The 17500-nt window shown below is 51.0% G+C and overlaps 1 protein-coding gene across 1 annotated transcript in view; it reads left to right on the top strand.

The window, feature by feature from the left end:
• Nucleotides 1-17500, top strand: part of sez6l (seizure related 6 homolog (mouse)-like) — a 123560-nt gene that overhangs the window by 58055 nt on the left and 48005 nt on the right. The window contains 4 exon segments of the mRNA XM_078421837.1: nucleotides 394-1146; nucleotides 3621-3754; nucleotides 13007-13199; nucleotides 16655-16840. Of these exon segments, the coding sequence (XP_078277963.1) occupies nucleotides 394-1146; nucleotides 3621-3754; nucleotides 13007-13199; nucleotides 16655-16840 (1266 nt within the window).

The raw sequence follows: 17500 nt of genomic DNA, 5'->3' as shown, positions 1-17500 counted from the left end.
CGCAGCGGTAGAGTTGCTGCCTTACAGCGAATGCAGCGCCGGAGACTCAGGTTCGATCCTGACTACGGGCGCCGTCTGTACGGAGTTTGTACGTTCTCCCCGTGAACTGCGTGGGTTTTCTCCGAGATCTTCGGTTTCCTCCCACACTCCAAAGACGTACAGGTATGTAGGTTAATTGACTGGGTAAATGTAAAAATTGTCCCTAGTGTGTGTAGGATAGTGTTAATGTGTGGGGATCACTGGGCGGCGCGGACCCGGTGGGCCGAAGGGCCTGTTTCCGCGCTGTATCTCTAAATCTAAAAGAAAAATCTAAACCAGCATCTGCACTTTTCTTTCCTACACATCTGCAGTTCCTTCCTACTTTGATTGCGTTTGTGTTTTTTTTTCCCTTAGATGTTGGTCTTCAGGAAGATGTCCTCACGGCTACGTCGGGCCAGCCATTGGAGGTGGGCCGAGATGCTGACGGCCTGGCAAGGGACGAGAGGAGGCGGGAGGGGACGGTCGCTGTAAGCTCCAGCCGCCCTCGGCCTGACCTCGTGCAGGCGGTACTCCAGAAGAAGGGCCTCCTGCCGTCCGCCATTCCCAGGGGGCTACCAGTCCAGCCCCCCCGGCAGAGGCATAGGCTTCCTCCCGCCAGACAGGCCGAGCCCAACGGCCAACGGACATCCGGGCCGGCCAGCCAGCCGCTAGGCCCGTCTCCGTCTCCGTCTCCATCTCCGTCTCCGTCTCCGTCTCCGTCTCCGTCTCCGTCTCCGTCTCCGTCTCCGTCTCCGTCTCCGTCTCCGTCTCCGTCTCCGTCTCCGTCTCCGTCTCCGTCTCCGTCTCCGGACGCCGCCCTCGACGAACCCCGGGTGGGGAAGGAGAGACCGGGAAACGGGGGAGCCTCGCCGCCACAGCCACCGCCGCCACCGCCACCGCCGCCCGGCCCCGGCGATCACCGGGCCAGCCACGCCGCCCACCCGACCGGCCCAGGCCACTCCGACTCCAGAGAGGACGAGCCACCAGAGGGCAGGCCCACCCCTCTCGCGGACGGGCGCACGGCCGCCGCGGCCACGGCTTCTCCCGGCGCGGCGGTGGGCGCGGACGCCAGCACCACCACCGTCACCGTCGTCACCACCACCGTGATCACCTCCCCGCCCACCACAGGTACTGACGGCAAGCCGGAGTAACTCAGCGTGTCGGGCGGCGTCTCAAGGGGAGAAGGAACGGGCGACCGAAGGTTTCGGGTCGAGACCCTTCTCCAGACTGAGAGTCAGGGACCTTTGGCATCGAAGTCTGAAGAAGGGTCTCGACCCGAAACGTCGCCCATTCCTTCTCTCCTGAGATGCTGCCTGACCCGCTGAGTTACTCCAGCATTTTGTGGGAAGATAGTTCTGTTTAACCAATTTATTTACCGTCAGGACATTTGACGGGTAGATTGGAGGTGACAGTTTGACGGTCAGGTAAGCGTGGGGATTTGGCGATGTTTCCGAAGACGGTGTAATCTCTTAGCCAGGTGCTAGTTTCACAAAGAAAAGTGACTTGTATCGACCTGACTCGGCATTGTCGTGGTCATTGTCATGGTCATTTTGGTGGTCATTGTCGTGGTCATTGTCATGGTCATTGTCGTGGTCATTGTCGTGGTCATTGTCGTGGTCATTGTGGTGGTCATTGTCGTGGTCATTGTGGTGGTCATTGTGGTGGTCATTGTCATGGTCATTGGCGTGGTCATTGTGGTGGTCATTGTCGTGGTCATTGTCATGGTCATTGTCGTGGTCATTGTCATGGTCATTGTGGTGGTCATTGTCGTGGTCATTGTCATGGTCATTGTCATGGTCATTGTCATGGTCATTGTCATGGTCATTGTCGTGGTCATTGTCGTGGTCATTGTCGTGGTCATTGTCATGGTCATTGTCATGGTCATTGTCGTGGTCATTGTGGTGGTCATTGTGGTGGTCATTGTCATGGTCATTGCGGTGGTCATTGTGGTGGTCATTGTGGTGGTCATTGTCGTGGTCATTGTCATGGTCATTGTCATGGTCATAGTCATTGTGGTGGTCATTGTCGTGGTCATTGTCATGGTCATTGTGGTGGTCATTGTCGTGGTCATTGTCGTGGTCATTGTCGTGGTCATTGTCATGGTCACTGTCGTGGTCATTGTCGTGGTCATTGTGGTGGTCATTGTGGTGGTCATTGTCGTGGTCATTGTGGTGGTCATTGTCTTGGTCATTGTCATGGTCATTGTCGTGGTCATTGTCATGGTCATTGTCGTGGTCATTGTCGTGGTCATTGTCATGGTCATTGTCGTGGTCATTGTCATGGTCATTGTCGTGGTCATTGTCGTGGTCATTGTCGTGGTCATTGTCGTGGTCATTGTCGTGGTCATTGTCGTGGTCATTGTCTTGGTCATTGTCGTGGTCATTGTCGTGGTCATTGTCGTGGTCATTGTCGTGGTCATTGTCATGGTCATTGTGGTGGTCATTGTCATGGTCATTGTCGTGGTCATTGTCGTGGTCATTGTCGTGGTCATTGTCGTGGTCATTGTCGTGGTCATTGTCATGGTCATTGTGGTGGTCATTGTCGTGGAGTAAAAGTAAATTTTGGCGATCTGCTACGACTTTGACAGTCGCCGGCAGTCGCCTTAAACATCGCGTAACTGGGACAGGGCCTTAACTCAGCGGGTCAGGCAGCATCTGTGGAGGGAAATAGAGAGACCATATTTCGGGTCGGGATCCTTTGCCTAAAGAAGGGACCCGACCCGAAACGTAGCCTGTCCGTTCCTCTCCACAGATGCTGCCTGACCCGCTGAGTTCCTCCAGCTCTTTGTTTGTTAACACTCCTGGCTGTACTCGATGGGAACAGACAAGATTTACGAAGATGTCGGGTGCAGGGACGATTTACGAGGATGTTGCCAGGACTAGAGGGTCGGAGCTGTGGGGAGAGGTTGACTCGGCTGGGACTTTATTCCCTGGAGCGCAGGAGGATGAGGGAGTGATCTTATAGTGGTGTATGAGATCATGAGAGGAATAGATCGGGTGGACGCACAGAGTCTCTTGCCCTGAGCAGGGGAATCGAGGACCAGAGGACACAGGTTTAAGGTGAAGGGGAAAATAGGAATCTGAGGGGTAACATTTCCACACAGAGGTTGGTGGGTGTGTGGAACAAGCTGCCAGAGGAGGTAGTTGAGGCTGGGACTATCCCAACGTTTAAGAAGCAGTCAGACAGGGACATGGATAGGACAGGTTTGGAGGGATATGGACCAAACGCGGGCAGGTGGGACTAGTGTAATTCTCTGAATGCATTCAAGAGAGAGCCAGATAGAGCTCTTAAGGATAGCGGAGTCAGGGGGTGTGGGGAGAAGGCAGGAACGGGGTACTGATTGAGAATGATCAGCCACGATCACATTGAATGGCGGTGCTGGCTCGAAGGGCCGAATGGCCTCCTCCTGCACCTATTGTCTATTGTGTAGTTGGGACATTATTGGCCAGATATGGGCAAGTTGGGCCGAAGGGCCTGTTTCCACACTGTGTCACTCTATGACTCTATGACTCTATGACGGGACGTTTTGGTTTTTAAGTTAAACTGCTATTGGGAAAAGGGATGTGAAGTATATTTGTTATTAAGGTGCCTTCTCTTTGCAGTTCCCTGCAGCATCAGCTTCTCAGGCTCGGAGGGATACATCGACTCCACCGACTATCTGCCTCTGTCGGCCTACGGCTCCATGCAGTGCTCCTTTAATGTGACCGTCTTCATGGGCTATGGGGTGGAGCTACAGGTAAGGCCAGCCTGCACTCTCTGCTCACGCTGCTCTGTTGTCTGCACGCACACTGACCACCCTCCGTTAGTTTGAAACTGAGGCGAGAAAAAAACGTTTTCACCCAGAGAGTTGTGAACTTGCGGAATTCTCTGCCACGGAGGGCAGTGGAGGCCAATTCACTGGATGGATTTAAGAGAGAGTTAGATAGAGCTCTAGGGGCTAGCGGAATCAAGAGAATCTGTGGAATTCTCTGCCTCAGAAGGCAGTGGAGGCCAATTCTCTGAATGCATTCAAGAGAGAGAGCTAGATAGAGCCCTTAAGGATAGCGGAGTCAGGGGGTATGGGGAGAAGGCAGGAACGGGGTACTGATTGGGGATGATCAGCCAAGATCACAATGAATGGCGGTGCTGGCTCGAAGGGCCGAATGGCCTCCTCCTGCGCCTATTTTCTATGTTTCTATGTTTCGTTTAGTTTAATTTAGTTTAGTGACACAGCATGGAAACAGGCCTTTTGGATAGGTCGTAAGGTCAGGTAGACAGAAAATGCTGGAGTAACTCAGCGGGTCAGGCAGCATCTCGGGAAGAGAAGGAACGGATGACGTTTCGGGTCGTGACTCTTCTTCAGACTGACCCATTCCTTCTCTCCCAAGATGCTGCCTGTCCCGCTGAGTTACTCCAGCATTTTCTGTCTACCTTCAATTTAAACCGGCATCTGCAGTTTTTGTTTCCTAGGTCATAAGGGTTAGGAGTAGAATTGGGCCATTCGGCCCATCAAGTCTACTCCGCCATTCAATCATGGCTGATCTATCTCTCCCTCCTAACCCCATTCTCCTGCCTCCTCCCCATAACCCCTGATACCCATATTGATCAAGAATCTATCTATCTCTGCCTTAAAAATATCCACTGACTTGGCCTCCACAGCCGTCTGTGGCAATGAATTCCACAGATTCACCGCCCTCTAACCATACAAAATTCTCCTCATCCCCTTCCTAAAAGAACATCCTTTAATTCTGAGGCTGGCCCTCTGGTCCTAGACTCTCCCACTAGTGGAAACATCCTCTCCACATCCACTCTATCCAGGCCGCTCACTATTCTGTACGTTTCAATGAGGTTCCTCCCTCAACCTTCCAAACTCCAGCGAGTACAGGCCCAGTGCCGACAAACGCTCATCTTAGATCAACCCATTCCTTCCTGGGGAGAAGGCAGGAACGGGGTACTGATTGAGAATGATCAGCCATGATCACATTGAATGGTGGTGCTGGCTCGAAGGGCCGAATGGCCTCCTCCTGCACCTATTGTCTATTGTCTATTGATCAGTTTAGTTTAGTTTAGAGATACAGCATGGAAACAGGCCTTTCATTTTAGTTTGCTTTAGTTTAGTTTGCTTTGGTTAGGTTTAGTTTAGTTTAGTTTAGTTTAGTCTTTTGCCATGACTATGACAATCATAGACCAGAGGACACAGGTTTAAGGTGAGGGAGGAAAGATTTAATAGGAACCCGAGGGGCAATTTTTCACACAAAGGGTGGTGGGTGTATGGAACGAGCTGCCGGAGGAGGTAGATGAGGCTGGGACTATCACAACGTTTAAGAAACATTTAGACAGGTACCTGGAAAGGACAGGTTTGGAGGGATGTGGGCCAAACGTGGGCAGGTGGGACCAGTGTAGATGGGACGTGTTGGCCGGTGTGGGCAAGTTGGCCTGAAGGGGCTAATTCCACACTGTGTGACTTGACGGACTTATGAGAACAAGATGTTTTGACGCTACTGAATAATAACATTCTGCATCCCAATCCCAGTATTGCCTGCGTAGGAAAGAACTGCAGATGCTGGTTTACACTGAAGAGAGACACAAAATGCCGGAGTAACTCAGCGGGAACAGGCAGCATCTCTGGAGAGAAGGAATGGGCGGCGTTTCTGGTCGAGACTTTTCTTCAGAAGAAGGGTCTCGACCCGAAACGTCACCCATCCCTTCTCTCCAGAGATGCTGCCCGTCCCGCTGAATTACTCCAACAATTTTGTGTCGGCCGGTATTATTGCCTGTGCTGTAGAAGATGGATGAATGTATTCTCCAGGATCGCAGGTTTGTCAGTCTCACTGTTTAGTTTTAAAACAGCCTGGGATTAGTTTTCATAAATCAAGATTATCTTGTCGACTTTCATCTGTGTCTCAATTAAGAGAAGACGCTCTTTTCTGTGGTAAACAAGTTGGTGAAGTCCCACAGTCACCTGTTTCCCCATCGGTTATTTTCCCATCGCTGGCCAATTAACCTACAAATCTGTACGTCCTCAGAAGGCAGTGGAGGCCAATTCACTGGATGCATTCATAGAAACATAGAAACTAGGTGCAGGAGTAGGCTGTTCGGCCCTTCGAGCCAGCACTGCCATTCAATATGATCATGGCTGATCGTCAAAAACCAGTAGCCCGTTCCTGTTTTCTTACCATATCCCTTGATTCCGTTAGCCCGAAGAGCTATATCTAATTCTCTCTTGAAAGCATCCAGAGAATCAGCCTCCACTGCCTTCTGTGGAAGAGAATTCCACAGATTCACAACTCTCTGGGTTAAAAGAGAGTTAGATAGAGCTCTTAGGGCTGACGGAATCAGGGGATATGGGGCGAAGGCAGGAACGGGGTACTGATTGTGGATGATCAGCCATGATCACACTAACACATTCAATGCCAACTCAAGTATAATAGGTAGAAGAAACGTTCACAAGTTCACAAGTTATAGGAGTAGAATTAGGCCATTCGGCCCATCGAGCCCACTCCGCCATTTAACCATGGCTGATCTCTGCCTCCTTATCCCATTTTCCTGCCTTCTCCCCACAACCTTTGACACCCGTTCTAATCAAGAACGTGTCGATCTCTGCCTGAAAAATATCCACTGACTTGGCCTCCACAGCCCTCTGTGGCGATGAGTTCCACAGATTCACCGCCCTCTGACTAAAGAAGTTCCTCCTCAGTCACCTCCTTTCTAAAAGAGCGCCCTTCAATTCTGAGGCTGTGCTCTCTGGTCCTAGCCTCGCCCACCAGTGGAAACATCCTCTCCACATCCACTCTTTCCAGGCCTTTCATTATTCTATACGTTTCGATGAGGTCCCCACCATCCCCCCACCCCCCCCCCCCCCCCCCTCCTCAACCTTCCAAACTCCAGCGAGCAGAGGGGAAGGTAGAGAGTGCAGAATGTAGTTGTCAGCATTGTCGCGCACCAGTTCCAGAGACAAAGTCCAGTGCCCGCAATGTGGTGGAGAGGATAGCTGAGATGGTGGAAGGGCCAGTTTGGAAAGGGGAAGCTTTGTGCTGTGTTGTCGGCTGTGTTTGTGGTCCGCCGTTGACCAGATGTAACGGGGAGTGGACAGCGTCTCCCAGCAGGGGGAGATGTCCGTGGGGGGAAGGTTGCCGACTGGCCCGCTCTGGACCGCAGGAGTGCGCGCTGAGGGATCGCGCTGAAGCTCAGTGCAGCCAACGCCAAGGCCCCCTGGGGGAGGACCACAAGTCCTCAGAGGATTTGGACGTTAAGAGGTCCAGTGCGGAAACAGGGGCCCTTCAGCCCACGCCGTCCAGCGATCGCCCTGCAAGTTAGCACTAAACTACGCACTGGGGACGACTTACAATTTTTAACCAATGCAGCCCAGCGTGCAACCTACAAGGCCGCACGTCTTTGGAACGCGAGAGGAAACCGGAGCACCCAGAGAAAACGCACACGGGGTCGCGGGGAGAACGTGCAAACTCCGCACGGACAGCGCCCGCGGTCAGGATCGAACCCGGGTCTCTGGCGCTGTGAGGCAGCAACTCTACCGCCGTGCCACCTGCATTTCTAAATACAAATGTACTTCCAAGTTCAGGGAGTTGGATTTCTTCAAGACGGTGGCGCAGCGGTAGAGTTGCTGCCTCACAGCGCCAGAGACCCGGGTTCGATCACGACCACGGGCGCCGTCTGTACAGAGTTTGTACGTTCTCCCCGTGACATGCGTGGGTTTTCTCCGAGATCTTTGGTTTCCTCCCACACTCCAAACTCCAAAGACGTGCGTGCAGGTAAATAATTAGTGATTATTTTCCAATGTTCTATAGATTCTGGGTCAGTTCCTGTGGATTGGAGGGTAGCTAATGTTATGCCACTTTTCAAGAAAGGAGGGAGAGAGAAAACGGGAAATTATAGACCAGTTAGTCTGACATTAGTGGTGGGGAAGATGCTGGAGTCAATTATAAAAGACGAAATTGCTGAGCATTTGGATAGCAGTAACATGATCGTTCCGAGTCAGCATGGATTTACGAAGGGGAAATCGTGCTTGACTAATCTACTGGAATTTTTTGAGGATGTAACTAGGAAAATTGACAGGGGAGAGCCAGTGGATGTGGTGTACCTCGACTTTCAGAAAGCCTTCGACAAGGTCCCACATAGGAGATTGGTGGGCAAAATTAGAGCACATGGTATTGGAGGTAGGGTACTGACATGGGTAGAAAGTTGGTTGACAGACAGAAAGCAAAGAGTGGGGATAAATGGGTCCCTTTCAGAATGGCAGGCAGTGACTAGTGGGGTACCGCAAGGCTCGGTGTTGGGACCGCAGCTATTTACAATATACATCAATGACTTGGATGAAGGGATTAAAAGTAACATTAGCAAATTTGCCGATGATACAAAGCTAGATAGCAGTGTGAACTGTGAGGAAGATGCTATGAGGTTGCAGGGTGACTTGGACAGGTTGTGTGAGTGGGCGGATGCATGGCAGATGCAGTTTAATGTAGATAAGTGTGAGGTTATCCACTTTGGTGGTAAGAATAGGAAGGCAGATTATTATCTGAATGGTGTCAAGTTAGGAACAGGGGACGTACAACGTGATCTGGGTGTCCTAGTGCATCAGTCACTGAAAGGAAGCATGCTGGTAGAGCAGGCAGTGAAGAAAGCCAATGGAATGTTGGCCTTCATAACAAGAGGAGTTGAGTATAGGAGCAAAGAGGTCCTTCTGCAGTTGTACAGGGCCCTAGTGAGACCGCACCTGGAGTATTGTGTGCAGTTTTGGTCTCCAAATTTGAGGAAGGATATTCTTGCTATTGAGGGCGTGCAGCATAGGTTTACTAGGTTAATTCCCGGAATGGCGGGACTGTCATATGTTGAAAGACTGGAGTGACTAGGTTTGTATACACTGGAATTTAGAAGGATGAGAGGGGATCTTATCGAAACGTATAAAATTATTAAGGGGTTGGACACGTTAGAGGCAGGAAACATGTTCCCAATGTTGGGGGAGTCCAGAACCAGGGGCCACAGTTTAAGAATAAGGGGTAGGCCATTTAGAACAGAGATGAGGAAACATTTTTTTAGTCAGAGAGTTGTGAATCTGTGGAATTCTCTGCCTCAGAGGGCAGTGGAGGCCAATTCTCTGAATACATTCAAGAGAGAGCTAGATAGAGCTCTTAAGGATAGCGGAGTCAGGGGGTATGGGGAAAAGGCAGGAACGGGGTACTGATTGAGAATGATCAGCCATGATCACATTGAATGACGGCTCGAAGGGCCGAATGGCCTTCTCCTGCACCTATTTTCTATTGTCTATTGTCTATTGTCGGTTAATTGGCGTGGTGTAAATGCAAAAATTGTCCCTAGTGTGTGTAGGATAGTGTTAGTGTGCGGGGATCGCTGGTCGGCGCGGACCCGGTGGGCCGAAGGGCCTGTTTCCGCGCTGTATCTCTAAACTAGATTTTTTTTTTAAATATAGGTTGCCCAGGAATCTCAGTGAGATGAGGATTGTCCTAAAATTGCAATACTTAAAACTGTTTCAATTACCATGCCATTTTTTTAAACTTCCAGTCAGAGTTCAGTCATTTTAATTCATTTCAGTTTGAGTTTGTGTCCACAATTTCAACAACACTCAAAACACCAATTTGAATAACTTCAATAAAATATTTACCTTCCTGCCCTCGAACCCAAATGGATTTTATAGCTGCATTTGATCAGAAATATCACTCACACACACACTCATAACACAGAGTAATAATAAGAAATAGACACTATGGTTTTTCAAAACAGTCCTTCTGTAAACTAGGGCACTGCCCGATTCACCTCTACCCCATTGCGGACATTGGACTTTGTCTCTGGAACATGCACTGCAATGCTGAGTGCTATATTCTGCACTCTGTATCTTCCCCTTTGCTCTGAAGATAGACGCAAAAATCTGGAATAGCTCAGCGGGTCAGGCAGCATCTCGAGAGAAGGAGTGGGCGACGTTTCGGGTCGAGATGCTTCTCCTTTGCTCCACCTGTGTTACTTGAGCTTGGCTTGAGTGATTGTCCCTCGTGTGTAGGATAGTGTTAGTGTGCGGGGATCGCTGGTCGGCGTGGACTGGGTGGGCCGAAGGGCCTGTTTCCGCGCCGTATCTCTAATCTAAACTAAACTAACACAATATTCTGCACTCTGTAACTTCTTCCCCTTTGCTCTATCTATTGTACTTGAGTTTGCATTGAATGTATTAGTGCGGCACGGTGGCGCAGCGGTAGAGTTGCTGCCTCTCGGCGCCAGAGACCCGGGTTCCATCCTGACCTCGGGTGCTGTCTGTACGGAGTTTGCACGTTCTCCCCGCGACCGCGTGGGCTTTCTACGGATGCTGCAGTTTCCTCCCACACTCCAAAGACGCACAGGTTTGTAGGTCAATTGCCCCTCATGAAACAGGGATAAGATAGAATTAGTGTACAGGGTGATCGATGGTCGGTGTGGACTCGGTGGGCCGAAGGGCCTGTTTCCATGCTGTATCTCTGCACGAAACCAGTTATGCACAGCTAGGTTTGCCAAATGTCCCGTATTAGCCGGGACATCCCGTATTTTGGGCTAAATTAGTTTGTCCCGTGTCCTGTATTAGGTCCGGGGTGCGCTGTAGGGCCGGACGATGTAGGCCCGGACGCTGTAGGCCCCGGACGCTGTAGGCCCAGACGCTGTAGGCCCCGGATGCTGTAGGCCCGGACGCTGTAGGCCCCGGACGCTGTAGGCCCAGACGCTGTAGGGCCGGCCGCTGTAGGCCCGGACGCTGTAGGCACCGACGCTGTAGGCCCCGACGCTGTAGGCCCTGACACTGTAGGCCCCAACACTGTAGGTCCGGACGCTGTAGGCCCGGACGATGTAGGCCCCAACAGTTTAGGTCCCGACACTCTAGGTTTCCGACATTTTAGCTCTGGACAGTGTAGGCCCGGAGGCCCGGGCGCCGTCTAATGGAGGTTGCGTAGCAACCCGCCTCCCGGCCCGGGCGGCCGCCCATTGGTAGAGCGGGAGCACGTGGCCGCTGGCTGGGTGAGATCAGGTAAGGCGCGGGACGGTGACGTCACCTTGTCCCATATTTGGGAGTTGGCACCTCTATGTACAGCATTCTCTGATCTGTTTGGACAGCACACAAAACACAGCTTTTCTCTGTACCTCGGTACACGTGACAACAATAAACCTAAACCTAAACTTAGGAAATAACAAAAAGTGGTCTCGCATCACATGGCAAGAGTAAATTCAGATTTACAAATCAAGTTCTAAGATTTCTTTTTTGTGCAAGTGCAGACGTCTGTTTTCCTTTCCTTTGATTGTCTAGGCAATGACTCCAGGAGATACTGTGTATGGCACAGCACAGAATTGAATTGAATTAGATTGCATAGAAATTGGATTTCACCGTTCTGGATGGCAATTAAAGAAATGACTTTCCTTGGATCGTTGAACATGACCTTGTTCTGCATACTAGACGTTTGCCACTCTGAAGAAGCATGCAATGTCTACCAAAAGATTTCAACCTCCTGCTTAGTTTAGTTTCGTTTTGTTTGGAGATACAGCGCAGAAACAGGCCCTTCGGCCCACCGAGTCCGTACCGACCAGCGACCCCCGCGCCCTAACACTAACCTGCACACACCAGGGACAATTTACATTTACACCAAGCCAATTAACCTACAAACCTGTACGTGGTTATCATATCATATCATATATATACAGCCGGAAACAGGCCTTTTCGGCCCTCCAAGTCCGTGCCGCCCAGCGATCCCCGTACATTAACACTATCCTACACCCACTAGGGACAATTTTTACATTTGCCCAGCCAATTAACCTACATACCTGTACGTCTTTGGAGTGTGGGAGGAAACCGAAGATCTCGGAGAAAACCCACGCAGGTCACGGGGAGAACGTACAAACTCCTTACAGTGCAGCACCCGTAGTCAGGATCGAACCTGAGTCTCCGGCGCTGCATTCGCTGTAAAACAGCAACTCTACCGCTGCGCCACCGTGCCGCAGATAGAGCTCGAGGGAATCAAAGGATATGGGGAGAAGGCAGGCACGGGTTACTGGTTGTGGATGGTCAGCCATGATCACGATGAATGGCGGTGCTGGCTGGAAGGGCCGAATGGCCTCCTCCTGCTCCTATTTTCCATGTCTGTGTCTATGTCAGTATAGACAACACCTATTTTCTACGTCTTTGGAGTGTGGGAGGTAACCGAAGATCTCGGGGAAAACCCACACAAGTCATAGGGAGAATGTACAAACTCCGTACAGACAGCACCCGTGGTCGGGATGGAACCCGGGTCTCTGGCGCTGCCAGCGCTGTAAGGCAGCAACTCTACCACAGTGCACCAAGCTCAACAAAAATAATTGGTTCCCCTCCTGCACCCGAGTTCACTGACTAGTTTCTGATTAATTTTACAGTTTAAATGCCTCGTTGTCACCTCTCCCCTCAGCTAACTGTGAACCATTCCACATTTCCTTGGTTTTCACACCTTACCCTTCCAGCCAGCACCGCCATTCAATATGATCGTGACCGATCATCCAAAATCAGTAACCCGTTCTTGCTTTCTCCCCACATCCCTTGATTCCGTTAGCCCTAAGAGCTATACCTAACTCTCTCTTGAAAACATCCATTGAATCGGCCTCCACTGCCTTCTGTGGCAGAGAATTCCACAGATTCACGACTCTCCGGGTCCTCATCTCAGTCCAAAATGACCGACCCCTTATTCTTAAACTGTGTGACCCCTTGGTTCTGGATTCCCCCAACATGGGGAACATTCTTTTCCTGCATCTAGCCTGTCCAATCCTTTATGGAATTTTAGATGTCAATCGTCACTAATTGGGGGTCTGAAGAAGGGTCTCGACCCGAAACGTTACCCATTCCTTCTCTCCCGAGATGCTGCCTGACCTGCTGAGTTACTCCAGCATTTTGTGAATAAACTAATTGGGGGTCCCTTGGCGCTGTTAGGCAGCAGCTCTAACGCGGCGCCACCGTGTCGTCCTCCACCCTTGACGTTACTGTGTTGTCCTTTGGTTTCAGGTGAAGACACTGAACCTGTCCGAAGGAGAACAGCTCTCCATCCGTGGCCTGGAAGGGGACAGGTGGATCGTCTTGGCAAACGAGGTGCTGCTGGTGGAGGGGCAGGTCATTCGGAGCCCGACCGACACCATCTCGGTCCACTTCCGCTCGTTCCAGTACGGTGGCATCGGCTCATTCCGACTGCATTATCAGAGTAAGTGAGGAAGGCCGAGGCTTTGGACAACGAAACTTGTCGGGCGTAACCCTCAACTCTCTGGGTTCATAACCCTCTGGGTGGAAAATGTTTTTGTTCTCAAACTGAGGTGAGAAGAAACTTTTTTCACCCAGAGAGTTGTGAATCTGTGGAATTCCCTGCCACGGAGGGCAGTGGAGGCCGATTCACTGGATGAATTTAAAAGGGAGTTAGATAGAGCTCTAGGGGCTAGTGGAATCAAGGGGTGTGGGGAGAAGGCAGGCATGGGTTACTGATTGTGGAGGATCAGCCATGATCACAATGAATGGCGGTGCTGGCTCGAAGGGCCGAAGGGCCTCCTCCTGCACCTATTTTCAATGTTTCTAAAACTTCAGGCCGAGAGGGGCAAAGAAACGTCACATACCCACGTCCTCCAGAGATGCTGCCTGACCCGCTGAGTTACTCCGGCACTTTGGGGTTTTTTTCTGTTTCTTTTTTTTAAACCAGCATCTGCAGTTCCTTGTGACTTTATTTAGAAAGATGGATCAGTTTTTATTAGGATGAACAATTTAGAAACATAGAACAATAGGTGCAGGAGGAGGCCATTCGGCCCTTCGAGCCAGCACCGCCATTCAATATGATCATGGCTGATCATTCTCAATCAGTACCCCGTTCCTGCTTTCTCCCCATATCCCTTGATTCCGTTAGCCCTAACAGCTAAATCTAACTCTCTCCAATTTGTTAGAGATGGAGATAGAGATGGAGACAGAGATAGAGCTACAACGCGGAAACAGACCCATCGGCCAACCGAGTCCGCGCCGACCTGCGATCCCCGCACATTAACACTATCCTACACACACTAGGGATCATTTACATTTCTACCAAGCCAATTAAACCACAAACCTGCACGTCTTTGGAGTGTGGGAGGAAACCGGAGCACCCGGAGAAAACCCACGCAGGTCACGGGGAGAACGTACAAACTCCGTACAGACAGCACCCCCTAGTCAGGATGGAACCCGGGTCCCTGGCGCTGTGAGGCAGCGACTCTACCACTGCGCCACCATGCCGCCCAAAGACACATTGGGATGGTGAAGAGTTAGGATCACATTGGGATGGTGAAGAGCTAGGATCTTTTTATACCGAAGATAGGCACAAACTGCAGGAGCAACTCATCGGGTCAGGCAGCATCTCTGGAGAAAAGTGATGGGTGATGCTTCAGGTCAGGACCTTTCTTCAGTTTGAAAGTAGAGGCGGGGGAACTGGAGGTATGAACAGGCCAGAACAGTAGCAGGGCCGGCAACAGATTTAGTTTAGTTTAGTTTAGAGATACAGCGCAGAAACAGGCCCTTCGGCCCACTGAGTCCACACCGACCAGCGATCCCCGCACACTAACATTATCCTACACACACTAGGGACAATTTACAACTACACCAAGCCAATTGATCTACAAACCTGCACGTCTTTGGAGCGTGGGAGGAAACCGACAATCTCGGAGAAAGCCCACGCAGGTCATGGGGAGAACGTACAAACTCCGCACAGACAGTACCCGTGGTCAGGGTGGAACGCGGCTCTCTGGCGCTGTGAGGCAGCGACTCTTCTCGCTGCGCCACCGTGCCACCCCAGATGACCAAGGAAGAGTGGGCCAAGGAAGCCATTCGGCCCACTGAATCCATGCTAACCATCAACCCCATTTTTTTTGTTAAATTACCAATCTTTCATGCGCGGGATAGTTATTTCATGTTCTGGGTTCAAAATGAAATCCTTTTCCAATTTCTGGCCCTATTTTAGTTTTTAAAGGCAGTGGCTAAGATTTGCGATGGTCAGCTACAAATCTGCATCAAATTCATATGCCTCGCTATTTTTGGGAACTTAAAAATAAATTCTCAACGCTCTTGGTTGCGTGAAGGTACAAGACTGCTCGGGGCACGGTACTCAGATGCACACACGCTCAATCCCATCATGAATTCCATTATCTGCTTCAGGTCTGTCACTGCTTTACACTGTGAATTCTTTAGTGTAGCTTAGTTTAGTTTAGAGACACAGCGCGGAAACAGGCCCCTCGGCCCACCGGGTCCGCGCCGACCAGCGATCCCCGCGCACTAACACTATCCTACACACGCTAGCGGCAATTTACAGTTACACCAAGCCAATTGACCTACAAACCTGCGCGTCTTTGGAGCCTGGGAGGAAACCGAAGATCCCGGAGAAAAACCCACGTGGGCCACGGGGAGAACGTGCAAACTCCGTACAGACAGCGCCCGTGGTCGACATCGAACCCGGGTCTCCGGCGCTGTGAGGCAGCAGCTCTACCCGCTGCGCCACTCTTCCCTCCTTTCTTCATTTTCATTCCGTGATGCACCCGGAGCTGGTGGGCAAAAGGATAAAAGACCCGGTGGAGCTACTGCCTCACAGCGGCAGGTTCGATCCCGACTACGGCTGCCTGTCTGTACGGAGTTTGTACGTTCTCCCCCGTGACTGCGTGGGTTTTCTCCGAGATCTCCGGTTTCCTCCCACACTCCAAAGACGTGCAGGTTTTGTAGGTTAATTGGCTCGGTGTAAATGTAAAATTGGCCCTAGTGTGTGTAGGATAGTGTTACTGTGCGTGGATCGCTGGTCGGTGCGGACTCGGTGGGCCGAAGGGCCTGTTTCCGAGCTGTATCTCTAAACTAAACTAAACTAAACCCCTGGTAGACACAAGATGCCAGAGTAACTCAGCGGGCCAGGCAGCATCTCTGGAGAGAAGGAATGGGTGACGTTTCGGGTTGAGACCCTTCTTCAGACCATTTCTTCAGTCTGAAGAAGGGTCTCAACCCGAAATGTCACCCATTCCTTCTCTCCAGAGAGATGCTGCCTGTCCCGCTGAGTTACTCCAGCATCTTGTGTCTACCTTCGATTTAAACCAGCATCTACAGTTTTCTTTCCTGAACTAAGCCCCTAATCGCTTTATAAAGTAAATTAATATAATATAAGAAAATAACTGCAGATGCTGGTACAAATCGAAGGTATTTATTCACAAAGTGCTGGAGTAACTCAGCAGGTCAGGCAGCATCTCGGGAGAGAAGGAATGGGCGATGTTTCGGGTCGAGACCCTTCTTCAGACTGATGTCAGGGGGGGGGCGGGACAAAGGAAGGATATAGGTGGAGACGGGAAGATAGAGGGAGAACTGGGAAGGGGGAGGGGAAGAGAGGGACAGAGGAACTATCTAAAGTTGGAGAAGTCAATGTTCATACCGCTGGGCTGCAAGCTGCCCAAGCGAAATATGAGGTGTGCTGTTCCTCCAATTTCCGGTGGGCCTCACTATGGCACTGGAGGAGGCCCATGACAGAAAGGTCAGACTGGGAATGGGGGAGTTGAAGTGCTCAGCCACTGGGAGATCAGGTTGGTGATTAGTAAGGGCATCAAAGGGGAGAATGGGGGAGAATGGGGGAGAGGGATAAAGGATTTGAGCGTGGCTTTTATCATTTTCCCCTGGCAGTTTTCATGCTGAGTTGCAACTTCCCACGAAGGCCTGACTATGGCGATGTGTCTGTCTTGGATCTGCATGCCGATGGGACTGCACACTTCCGCTGCAACCCTGGTTACCAGCTGCAGGGGCTGCACACGCTGACCTGCATGAATGCATCCCAGCCGCACTGGAGCACCAAGGAGCCGAGCTGCAGAGGTAAGCAGCCCGGAGTGTCCACACACACACAGCTTCAGATCGCACTGGCTATGGGGTTGGGAGCGGGAGAGAGAGAGATCGGCCATGATTGAATGGGCTTGATGGGCCGAATGGCCTAATTACATGGAAACATAGAAAATGGAAACATAAAAGCATGTGCATGTGTGTGTATGTGTGCCTGTGTGTGTGTGTGTGTCTGCATGTGAATGTGTGTCTGTGTGTATTTTTGTGTTTCTGTATGTATGTGTGCGCGAATGTTTGTGTGTTTGTGCACAAGTGTGTGTGTGTGTGTGTGTGTTTGTGTTTGTGCACAAGTGTGTGTGTGTGCACAAGTGTGTGCACAAGGTGCAGGAGGAGGCCATTCGGCCCTTCGAGCCAGCACCACCATTCATTGTGATCATGGCTGATCATCCACAATCAGTAACCCGTGCCTGCCTTCTCCCCATACCCCTTGATTCCACTAGCCCCTAGAGCTCTATCCAACTCTCTCTTAAATCCATCCAGTGAATCGGCCTCCACTGCCCTCTGTGGCAGAGAATTCCACAAATCCACAACTCTCTGGGTGAAAAAGTTCCTTCTCACCTCAGTTTTAAATGGCCTTCCCTTTTTTTCTAAGACTGTGTGTGGCCCCTGGTTCTGGGCTCCCCCCGACATTGGGAA

Source organism: Rhinoraja longicauda, chromosome 25, assembly GCF_053455715.1.
Source record: "Rhinoraja longicauda isolate Sanriku21f chromosome 25, sRhiLon1.1, whole genome shotgun sequence".
Lineage (NCBI taxonomy): Eukaryota > Metazoa > Chordata > Chondrichthyes > Rajiformes > Arhynchobatidae > Rhinoraja > Rhinoraja longicauda.
The sequence above is the reverse complement of the archived record's forward strand: the minus strand, read 5'-3'. Positions and strand labels throughout refer to the sequence as shown.